Genomic DNA, 12,500 nt, shown 5'->3' with positions numbered 1-12,500 from the left:
TTTCTGTTTATTTATTTTGCGATCTTCTATTTATTTATTTATTTTTATGTTTATTTGTTTATTTATTTACATTTTTGCTTTTCTATTTGTTTATTTATTTACATTTTTGCTTTTCTATTTATTTATTTATTTATTTATTTTTATGTTTATTTGTTTATTTATTTACATTTTTGCTTTTCTATTTATTTATTTATTTTATGTTTATTTGTTTATTTATTTACATTTTTGCTTTTCTGTTTATTTATATATTTTCAGTTTTTCTAAGTATTTATTTATTTTTCAAATTGTTATTACATTTTGTTTATGGGGAAGAGTTAGGAGTAATATTCTTTCTATTCTCCTGTAAAATTAACTTATTTTTCTTAAAGTTTATTAAACACAAAGGAAGAAAGAATTAACTGACGTGTTTGGTTGATTTAATGTAAATTTGTACTCAAATATGTAATTAAATTGAAACAACCCATCTGGTTTACACCTGGTCCCTTCGTGCATTTCATCTGTTATTTTTTTATGATTGAAAAAATATTCGATTGTGAAAAGGCTCTACGAGATGCATTTGAGGCAGATACTGTATAAATCTGATTGCAGGAGGTGGTCTGGGTCACACTCCAGATGAAACTGGACATCTCTAAGTGCATCCAGTTGTTGAACACACATAAATGTGTACTCTCAGTTGCATGCTCCCTAAGAAGGCAGCAAATGAATCCAAAAATGATGTCTGCTGTTTATTCAAAATATTTCTTTAAATTAACTGAAACAACACAGTTCTTGAAAGTTATTAATTTTGGGGGAGAATCTTTCATGTTTAATCCACCTAAATTTGATCAAACTAATAATTTAAATTCACAAACACAAATCAATTGTGTAGATCCCAGCATTTCTTACAGTGCATGACGTTTGTTTGTGTGTGTGTGTGTGTGTGTGTGTGTGTGTGTGTGTGTGTGTGTGTGTGTGTGTGTGTTGTACAGGTGCTGGGGGCTGGTCTCCGCTGGACTCTAATAAGTATCAGTGGCTGGAGATCAAACTGGAGCAGCGCACTGAGATTACGGGGGTCTCCAGCCAGGGCCGATACGGCAGCTCAGACTGGGTCACTCGCTACCTCCTCATGTTCAGTGACACGGGACACAACTGGAGACCGTACCGCCAGGAAGACAGCATCGGGGTAAGTTTTCAATCCCCTCAGATGGAGAAAAACATGCCTTGGCCTGATAAAACATCACATTTTAGATGACAGCTTCTTAGGCTTGTGAGAAATCACTCAGTCACACGGATGGTTGATTTCTTTTAGATGTTGATGTGGTTCAGGTTTCTCCTTGAATATGGTATCTTCAATCAGATTCAAGACAAGTGGTTTATATTATTTATTGTGTATTTAGTTATTTCTGTATATATTTGATTGACCGGTGATTCAGTAAATCTCAGTAAGAGCTATTAGATATGACACGGTGCATAAACATGCATTAAACACTTATATTATGCAGTTTATATGTCTCTCTTGCCTTATTACAAACATACCCTGGCAATTTTCACAATATACACGTTAAACTAACAGATGCAATTATAGATGAACGCTTTAATTTCATTCTCATTTCCAAAATAAGAGTCCCACATATATAGGAAATGTAATACATTTACAGTACACAAGATCAAGGAAACACTTGTATTTAAGGCTCACAATATTGTTAATTAATATATTATTATATTAATTATTAATTATTAATAATTATTATTATTATATATTATTATTATTATTATTATATTATTGTTAGATTAATATACTCATATTCTCATTCTATGGCACCTCTAATATATTTAATTCATTGCTTTTATTCAAAGCTGCCTCATTTGATTTGATGATATATAAACATTTCTCTAATTAATTAAAAATCAATTTGTCGATTTTATGAATTTAAATTAAGACTTGACAGTACAGTTGCAATGCAAGGCAAGGCAAGTTTATTTCTATAGCACATTTCATACACAGTGGCAATTCAAAGTGCTTTACATAAACAGAAATAAAAGAAACAAGTAGAAATAAAAACAAATAATAAAAATGGTTAAAATAAATCAAATAAATATACATAAAAACAGATCAAATGTGTTATGAAAGAATGAAAAAGAAGAGAAAAACATAATAGTGCGATCTGTCGGACGTAGCACAGTGCTCATTCAGTAAAGGCACAGCTAAACAGATGTGTGTTCAGTCTTGATGTGAACGTGCCTAATGTTGGAGCACATCTGATCATTTCTGAAAGCTGATTCCAGCAGCAGGGGGCGCTGTTAGTAGCTGAAAGCCGATTCACCCTGCTTTCACTGAACTCTTGAAAGTTCTAGTTTATTTGATCCTAAAGATCTGAGTGATCTGTTAGGTTTGTATTCAGTGAGCATATCTATAATGTATTGAGGTCCTAGGCCATTTAGTGATTTATAGACAATAATAATACTTTAAACTCTAAACTGAATGTAATTGGGAGGCAGTGTAAAGACCTGAGGACGGGTGTGATGTGCTCTGATTTCCTGGTTCTGGTCAGAGTTCTGGCCGCAGCATTCTGGATGAGCTGTAACTGTCTGACTGTCTTTTTTGGGAAGGCCAGTGAGGAGGCTGTTACAGTAATCCACCCTAATGCTGATAAAAGCATGAACAAGTCTTCACTGGAAACAAAGCATCTAATTCTTGCAATTTTTTTGAGATGATAGTATGCTGATTTACTAACTGCTTTGACATGACTACTGAAACTCAGATCTGACTCCAGAGTCACACCAAGATTCTTGACCTTGCAAGATTCTTGACCAATGCATAATTATTACTTGTTGCTTCTCAAAGTATGCCGAAGATTATAAATAACATTACAGAATGTCTTTTGTAGAACAAATATAGGTGTTATTGACTTTTTTTAAAATAGGCAAACATAAAACAAGATACCACAGTTGAAATAGGAACGTGTGATTTTTGAGTATTTTTAAAAGGCAAAGTTAAAAAGCTATTACAAATAAAATAACAAAACAAGATGTCTTAATTAGATAAGGAGTTTTTTTTCAATGCAGATCAGAGATCAATGTCCCATAATGCAATACAAAAAAATAATAATAATTTTAAGTTTTTTAAAAAGTCATTATTTTCGTCTTTTTACATTAGTTTTTTTTACATTGATATATTCAGATTTTCATTTTATGACACCTTTAAAATATTTAATCCATTCCTGTGATTCAAAGCTGCCTCATTTGTTTGCTGATTTGATGACGAGGAAACAGCTTCATATTTTGGGAAAATATTATAGGAAACCGAGAAGCAATTTCAGCATTCTTTGTCAAATAGACAGTTCAAGTGAGCAAGAACTACAATAGTCTTCATTTTTTGCAATATAACTCTCTTCACTGTGCTGTGTGATCCATCAGACCGGAGCTGAGAGGTGTTTTTTAGTTTAGAGCAGCAGCAGTTTGTGGAAAGCGGAGTTTAGTCACGATTTCGTCTGCCGTCAGAAGCATTTAGAGTTTAAGACTCGAGCGACTGTGTTTTTTTTTTTTTCGAGAGCTTGTCGCTCCAAACGCTAGAGGATTTGCACCTTGACTCTTGATATATTTCACAGGCCACTTTAGAGCAAATGAGATGCGCTTCCTCAGCAGGAAACAGAGCAATTTGTCGGGCTTAAAGCTGCGCTCCAGCAGAAGCTGATCCCTTCAAAGCACTGAGAACCATATTCCGCTCACAACGTCCAAACTGCTCACGTCTCTGACAGATATAAGAACTAAATGAACATTCCTCTCTGGAAAATAATCCACAATAACTCTACTCGCGGCTTCTGTTAGCCTCCTAAAATTACTAGGTGAAAAATGTACAGCTTATAAAACAGCTTAAGAGCTGCTGCGGGCTGGTTTAAACTGGTTTGACTGGTCAAGCTTACACTGAAAGAAAAGGAGTTCCATACAGTTCCTTCTAGTTGTCCCAACAGAAATCGATTAAGTTCATTTTAACAGATTTAAGTGTGTTGAACATAAATTAATAATAAAAAAAACGTAATAATTGTGTTGAGTTGTGTTTTAAACAAGAAGCAATAGTATGTGTGGAGCCTTTTTCATAAGAAAAAACATAAAAAAAGACTACAAAAAGTACCGATAAGAGAACCGTTAAAGTGTCGAACTGTCACGGTCGGTAAGGGGAAAAAGGACCCAAGTGCAGGGTAAAGTAATATTTATTATAATAATACAAAAATAAAAAGGCAAAAACAGCAAAACAAACTACCCCGAGGGGGAAAACATAACTATAATGCAAAAAGACAAACAAACTTGGTTGGGCTGGCAAGACAAGGCTAGAGCAGGAACACAGGGGGAGTATAGACGACGAACTGGCACAGGACAGCAGACATGAGGAGTGCTCCGGTTTCCCCCACAGTCCAAACACATGCGCTATAGGGGAATTGGGTAAACAAAATTAGCCGTAATGTCAATGCAAGAGTGTATGGGTGTTTCCCCCTCTTCCCCAAGAGGGTCATGTGACACATCAAACTTATTGGGAATTTTACAAGAAAAACAAAGGTGTGCTTGGTTTTAACGTAACTTTATTCTTTCATGAGCCTTCTCACATATACTAATGTGCCACAGACAGGACGTTAATATCACCAGCCATTCTCATTTTATTGAGGTGTATCCATATAAATGGCCCACCCTGTATATCTTGACAAACCATCAGAAATGGTTGTCACCATCAATACACAGTTTCATCGCTTGATTAGTTTGGTGTACGGACCTTTTATTGACACCTTGTCGGTTAGCATCACACTTGTCTCATGTGAGTGTTAATAATAAACACATACTTCAATATTTGGCCTACTAAAAGACTTGACCTTTCCTGGGGTCTGTGTTTGCACACGAAGCATCTCTTTCCCACAGGATCATGCAGATGCAGATTGTTGATCCTGAACTGTGTTGGCAGGTGATTCGGGGAATGACTGTAACTCACGTTCAGCTTAACACCAGTGAGACCCTTTGAGAGTCAACATGGCCACGGGTCAGCGAACAGACACCGCTGTACATCTCACATCACTTCACTGTGTCAATGGAAATCAATACTCACGCTTTCTGTCCAGTAGCACACATGTACTGATGCTGAACTGCTGACTGCACAACTAACATGAGTCTGGTTAGTCTGATTGATATATCAGCTAGGTGTAATTATTTTAATAATGAGATACGTTATGTCTTATTGGACAGCGCTTTGCTTATAATTAACTTAATCCTATATCATGTATACAGTCAAAGTCAGAATTATTAACCATCCTGTGCAGGGGCGCAGTGGACATTTTAAAAGTGGGGGGGGGGGACGGCGGTATGAAATGCATAAGTTTACAATTGTAATTACCTGTATAAATGAATCATTGCACTTTAGGCATGCTGTATAAAATATGAATTGATGTCTACTTTAAACTTTAATTATATTGTTCAATTAAAATGATTCAAACTTTTTTTGTCAAATAAAAGATTTTTCTAGAGTCATCCACCTTAATTTTGTGGCTCAAAAGTATCGTTTCAGGCACCGTTTTGGCACCAGTACCATTTTAAAAGTATCGATTTAACACTGGTATTGAAATAACCCCAAACGATACCCAACCCTACATATTAATGGAGTGAAAAGTGCAATATGACCACAGCTTAACTCTGCGGACGTCCCTGTGACGTCATTGACATTCGCTTTAAGATTTAAAGGGCTAGCATTGCACCAGACCTCCTTAAGTGGGTTCGTTTGAAAGTGTAGAATCTATATTTTATGGACATATGCATCACTTTGGTTTTTATTCTACTGTACAAAAGTTATTCACACTCAAACACACAGTATTTTGGATACCCGAGCTGGGTATTGAACATTAGTTCTCTTTCATATTTTTCATATGGTTCATATATGACACATGTGCAAGTTATAGCTCAAATGAAAGCTCTTGCCGGTGCTCATACGGTTCTAGCATTCTTTTTACTGAACTATATTCACATATCAAACAGCTGCCGAATGAATCGCCGTGTTTCCATGGCGCAGAAGTGAAAACAATACTTTTATGATCAATAAGCAGCTCCAGATAGCACTGACAGCTGTCATCTCTTACCTTATTCTGTGCGCTTCAGGGCCATTTCTCCTCTGTTTTTGAGGTGATGTGCATAAGTAATCCTTTTATATGTCTGACGTGGTCCAAACACAGTGAATTATGTTTGATCAAACAAAAGAATAGTGAAATATGAAAACAATGATCGATCCCTGTGGCTTGTGCAGCACCTCTCATCAGTTGGAATACAATAACTTTTGCATAGATTATGGTAGAGACATGTTTCTTTTTTCCTATGATTACAGACATGTGCAGGAACCACCAAAATTAATTACAGCAAGCTACACCACACAGAACCTAAAAGGTCCACTTTCAAATCTGAGTTTATAACAAAAAAATACAAAAAGCGCCTCTTTTTTTAGGTGTTTATTATAACACAGACAACAAATACAGGTATTTTAAACACTTCCAATAGTGTTTTATGAAAATTCAAAGGGTTTTCTTTAAAATGATACCACATTTTTGCATTTACACCTCTGCATGTGGATTTGCGAAGCTTTTAAATTTGGTTAGGCAAAATCCAGGCGGAAATCCCAAAATAGCACTAGAGTTTGATCAGACACGAACCCCCTCACACTTTATTGCTAACTACAAAAAAATGGCTTCATCAAATGGCCAAAAATGGCTGATGCTATTTGTTCAATATCAAACATTCTGCACCTTGCCTTTTGAGGAAAATGATTGTGTTGGTTTAACCGTCTTTATCAATCGCGTCCCAATCTTCAAGGCCACAAAATCCCCATCTTGTTCATCTGTTAAACTTATCAAAGGAGAAAAGCTCTCAAACTATCAAAAAATTCTCAAAAATAAAAAACTATCTATCTTTTATAGTCAAGTAATGCTGTTGTTCTTTCCATTTCAGGCGTTTTCCGGGAACTCCAACGCTGACAGTGTGGTTATGTACAAACTCCAGCATCCAGTGGTGGCTCAGTATCTCCGAATCCTGCCTCTCGACTGGAACCCCAACGGAAGGATCGGCCTGAGACTCGAGGCTTACGGCTGCCAATACAGTGAGTATTTAATACCTCCTTATTATAATTTTTAATTCAATAAAATAAGCATTGAACAGACCGTGACTTTTCCTGGAAAATATATTTCTGAGGGAGCTGTTGACAAAAAAATGACTCAGATTTTAGCACAAACCTAAACAATCCTAACATACAAAATAAAAACTTTATTTCTGTAATATTAGTCTCGTGCAATAACAATGGAACGACAAGGAGAAAGTACTGAACTACTGAAATGTATTTGGGCATGACAGCTTAAAGTCTCCAAGATTGAGAATGGAGCTGAATGCATTGCACAATCATCAGGGGTGATTTTTGTTCTTAGACTGCAACAGAGCCTAAAAATCTTGGTGGTTCTGTGGGTCTCATCTATGAACTTTAGTTCTTATTTTCAACCGGATTTGGATCAGGTGATTGGCTGGGCCATTCTAGCAACTTAATTTTTCTTGGATATGTTTGTGATCATTGTTTGCTTGCTTGAAATGTCCAAACTGGTTTCATCTTCATCATATGGTAATGTTGGTGTTGTGACTGAAGCAGATAATTGGTGCATTCCAAATGGGATATATCACCCTCCGAAGGGCTCTTCGGAGTGAAAAAAAATCATGGCCACCATATTGAAGTGTCGTTCCAAACCGAAGTGATCAAAACTGGCCACTTTGAAGGGTTCTTTGGAATGAAGGATTTGAAAAACACAACTGATGTACACTTCAGGAAATTATCCTTTAAGCAGGGAATATGTTTGGTGTCACTCACTGCACTCGTTAGGGCTCATCCGTATGCTCTAATCCAGGGGTCACCAAACTTGTTCCTGGAGGGCCGGTGTCCTGCAGATTTTAGCTCCAACCCTAATCAAACACACCTGAATGAGCTAATCAAGATCTTAATAGGTATACTTGAAACACCCAGGCAGGTGTGTTGAGGCAAGTTGGAGCTAAACCCTGCAGGGACACCGGCCCTCCAGGAACGAGATTGGTGACCCCTGCCCTAATCCCTTCAGAAGGACCCTCCGAAGTGATTAGGGCATACAGATGAGCCCTTCAGAGTGGAATCCACCCAGTATTTAGGCAGGTGCTGAATAACTACTGAAAGATTTCAGCTGCTGTCTGGACTTTCCATGTGTTTTTACACCTTCCTTTCTTCATGTGTTCAATACTTCTTCCCTGCGTCATTTCATTTTATTGTACACAACTTAATTCCTAAACAAATTGTGTTATCTTTGTATGTTTTGATTGCTTTGGTTATTGCTGGTGAACATTTCAAGCCAACAGCACCTTAAGAAATATATTTTCTGAGAGAAATGATGGCTTGTTCAATTCTTGTTTTACCTTCAGTATAAGTATTTTTATTCATTGCCTAAAACCAATTTAAAACAGATACAGGTCCTGAAGCCTTTTTACCACTGGCATACAGTATACATGACCTCTTCTGAAGGAAACCACTTTAAAGTTTGCCCTTTTAAATCACATATTAAATATATGGCTTAAATATATTGTAAAACTGATAGAAATCTTGGACACAGAAGTTGGCCTTGTTGCTTTTTAGAAACACATTGAAGCTAAAGCCACATATTTGACCATTTTCTGTTTCCAATCTGGCAATGATATTTTTTATATGATTTAATTAATTTTTACTACTTGTTTATTTCTTTATTTCTTTATTCTTGAAAAACCTGTGTTTGCTGAATGATTTTTATTCACATTTCTAAGCCATTCACTCATGCAAATGTAGTTTTTTATTATTTTATAAAAGATACATGTATAAAACACCGCTATTTAGAAACACACTAAAGCAAAAGCTGCAATTTACTGTGTTATGTTCCTGCAGTTATCTTTAAACCCTGTGTTTTTTTTATTTGTTTGTTTGTCCATTCATTCGTTTGTTTGTTTGTTTATTTGTTTGTTTGTTTGTTTGTTTGTTTGTTTGATTATGAAAAGACCATATATGCTAAGTGATTTATATATATATATATATATATATATATATATATATATATATATATATATATATATATATATATATATATATATATATATATATATATATATATATATATACAGTTGAAGTCAGAGTTATATGCCCCCCCTGTATATTTTTCCCCCTATTTCTGTTTAACGGAGAGCAGATTCTTTCAACACATTTCTAATCATAATAGTGTTAATAACTCATTTCTAATAACTGATTTATTTTCTCTTTGTCATGATGACAGTAAATAATATTAGACTAGATATTCTTCAAGACACTTCTATACAGCTTAAAGTGACATTTAAAGGCTTAACTAGGTTAATTAGGTTAACTAGGCAGGTTAGGGTAAACTAGGCAGGTTTGTTCTGTAGACTAGTGTTTCCCAACCCTGTTCCTGGAGGCACACCAACAGTACATATTTTGGATGTCTCCCTTTTCTGACCCATTAACTTCAGGTGTTGGAGTCTCTTCTGATGAGTTGATTTAGGTGTGTTTGATTAGGGAGAGGTGGAAAATGTGGACTGTTGGTGTGCCTTCAGGAACAGGGTTGGGAAACACTGCTGTAGACTATCGGAAAAAAAAAGAGCTTAAAGGGGCTAATAATATTGACCTAAAAAAAAAAAAAAAAAAAAAAAAAAATATATATATATTATCAGACATACTGTAAAAATTTCTTTGCTCTATAAAACATCATTTGGGAAATATTTAATTAATAATTTAAATAACTCATTAATTTTTCTTCAGCTTAGTCCCTAATTTTTCACAGCGGAATGAACCGCCAACTATTCCAGCATATGTTTTATGCAGCTAATGCCCTTCCACCTGCAACCCAGTACTAGGAAACACACTACGGCCAATTTAGTTTATTCAATTCACCTATAGTGCATGTGTTTGGCCTGTGAGGGAAACTGGAGAACCCGGAGGAAACCCACACCAACACGGGGAGAACATGCAAGCTCTACACAGATATGCAAACTGACACAGCCGGCGAAAGCGCTTACCATTAAGCCACCGTGCCACCCATCACCCAAAAATTCTGTCAATGAATCCTCCTCCTCATGTCTTTCCAAACCCTTGAGGCAATCATTGGTGAATATAATACCATCAAGTTTTGTCAGATTTCTCTTTCTGCGGTCAGTGAGGTCAGTAGGACAGTGTTGGTTCAGACTTTCATCCACAGGCACATTGTTTTGTTCACAGGACCAGGGATTTTTACAGCTCCAAAAGTATTTTCAAGTGCAGCGCAAGGCTTTAAATGCCTACCGTCTCCCAAAATAGATACACATTAAGTCTGAATCAAAAAAGAAACCTTGCAATGGCTGTGCATCTCGAAACAGCAGGCAACTCTATTCATGCATTGTGTGCAGGTCAGATATTGTGCAGCCTCCAGCTATGAGTATTAATGAAACATACATTCCACGAGCTCTGTAATGCTCGCATCGCCTAGTCTGCAGTATTTTTTAACAACAATAACATTAATTTTCATAAAATAAAATAAAAATAAAATAAAATAAAATAAAATAAAATAAAATAAAATAAAATAAAATAAAATAAAATAAAATAAAAAAATAAAATAAAATAAAATAAAATAAAATAAAATAAAATAAAATAAAATACAATTAAAATAAAATAAAAAAAAATAAAATAAAATAAAATAAAATAAAATAAAATAAAATAAAAATAAAATAAAATAAAATAAATAAAATAAAATAAAAAAATAAAATAAAATAAAATAAAATAAAATAAAATAAAATAAAATGAAATGAAATGAAATAAAATAAAATAAAATAAAATAAAATAAAAAATAAAAATAAAATAAAATAAAATAAAATAATTAGTTAAATAAAATATATAAATAAATAAATTATATATAAAAATGTATGTGTATATATATATATTAGTGCTGTCAATCGATTATAAAAATAATAACGGACACACTTTACAATAAGGTTCATTAGTTGATGTTAGTTAATGTATTTACTAACATGAACAAACAATGAACAATACATTTACTACAGTATTTGTTCATGTTAGTTAACGTTAGTTAATGAAAATACAGTTGTTCATTGTTAGTTCATGTTAACTCGCGGTGCATTAACTAATGTTAACAAGCATGGACTTGGATGTTAATAATGCATTAGTAAATGTTCAACTATGATTAATAAATGCTGTACAAGTGTTGTTCATGATTAGTTCATGTTAGGAAATGCATTAACTAATGAACCTTATTGTAAAGTGTTACCAAAATAACAAATTAATCACACTTTTTTGCAATTAATCGCGATTAATCGCTATTAATCACATTTAAAAGACTGAAACTTGTAATTTTGGCTATTCAAATGTAAAATTAATGTAAACGCAAGACAAAAAAAACTATTTAAACTCAAAATATAATTGTTTATTAGAATTTTTGTTGAACTTGTAACACAGATTTCTTCATGTAAACAACATACCCACAATAAACGTCTTTCTGATTCAAATGATCCGTTCAAAATGTGTTTCCAGTTATAATTCGCTGATTCAATTGATCTGTTCAGAGTGAGTGTTCAGTTAACTTCTCTTTGATTCATATGATCCATTAACAATGATTCTTCAGTTAATGATTCACTGATTTGATTGATATGTTCAGAGTGAGTCTTTAGTTTATGATTCACTGAATCTATTGATCCGTTCAGAGTAAGTCTTCAGTATATGATTCGCTGAATCTATTGATCCGTTCAGAGTAAGTCTTCAGTATATGATTCGCTGAATCTATTGATCCGTTCAGAGTAAGTCTTCAGTTTATGATTCACTGAATCTATTGATCTGTTCAGAGTAAGTCTACAGTATATGATTCGCTGAATCTATTGATCTGTTCAGAGTAAGTCTACAGTATATGATTCACTGAATCTATTGATCTGTTCGGAGTGAGTCATCATTAAAGTCTCTCTGATTCAAATGACCAATTCAGAGTGAGTTTCCAGTTAATGATTCAATATATGATGGTCTCACTAAGGTCCTGTGTGGCGTCTTTTGTCCTGTGGCTCTGTAGCAAAGAGCTCTCTTGTCAATGGAATCCCACAAGGGCAAAACTGCATTTTTTTACGGTCTCTGTCAGGGAGAGCTGTCAGCAAAAGCACCTGTCAACATTTATACAATGTTTATTTGCCTGGAGTGCATTAACAGAGGGTTTGGCTCGTGTCCATCTTCATGAATACAGCAGACCATTAGGAACGGGCTGGTATTCGCACAGATGTATAATTTATCTGCGGAGCTGGTGCTGGTGTTGGATAGTGTCAGGCGCTTGCATCATTTCTGTCGACCTCAGGTTTAAACTCTCTCTGCGCAGGTGAAGATGCTGAGCTGTTCTTCCATACATCAGACCTGCATCAAGATGTTGTTTTCCACATTAATTATCAGTTTAATACTTGCCCTTGGGGGTTTGTTGACATGCCGACTG

The 12,500-nt window shown here is 34.7% G+C and overlaps 1 protein-coding gene across 1 annotated transcript in view; it reads left to right on the top strand.

The window, feature by feature from the left end:
- Positions 1–12,500, top strand: part of cntnap3 (contactin associated protein family member 3) — a 251,788-nt gene that overhangs the window by 66,529 nt on the left and 172,759 nt on the right. The window contains exons 3-4 of the mRNA XM_056466569.1: positions 969–1,162; positions 6,952–7,099. Of these exons, the coding sequence (XP_056322544.1) occupies positions 969–1,162; positions 6,952–7,099 (342 nt within the window). The remainder of the gene's footprint in view (positions 1–968; positions 1,163–6,951; positions 7,100–12,500) is intronic.

This window comes from Danio aesculapii, chromosome 10, assembly GCF_903798145.1.
Source record: "Danio aesculapii chromosome 10, fDanAes4.1, whole genome shotgun sequence".
NCBI lineage: Eukaryota > Metazoa > Chordata > Actinopteri > Cypriniformes > Danionidae > Danio > Danio aesculapii.
Note: the sequence above shows the minus strand (reverse complement) of the source record. Positions and strands in the feature narration are given on the sequence as shown.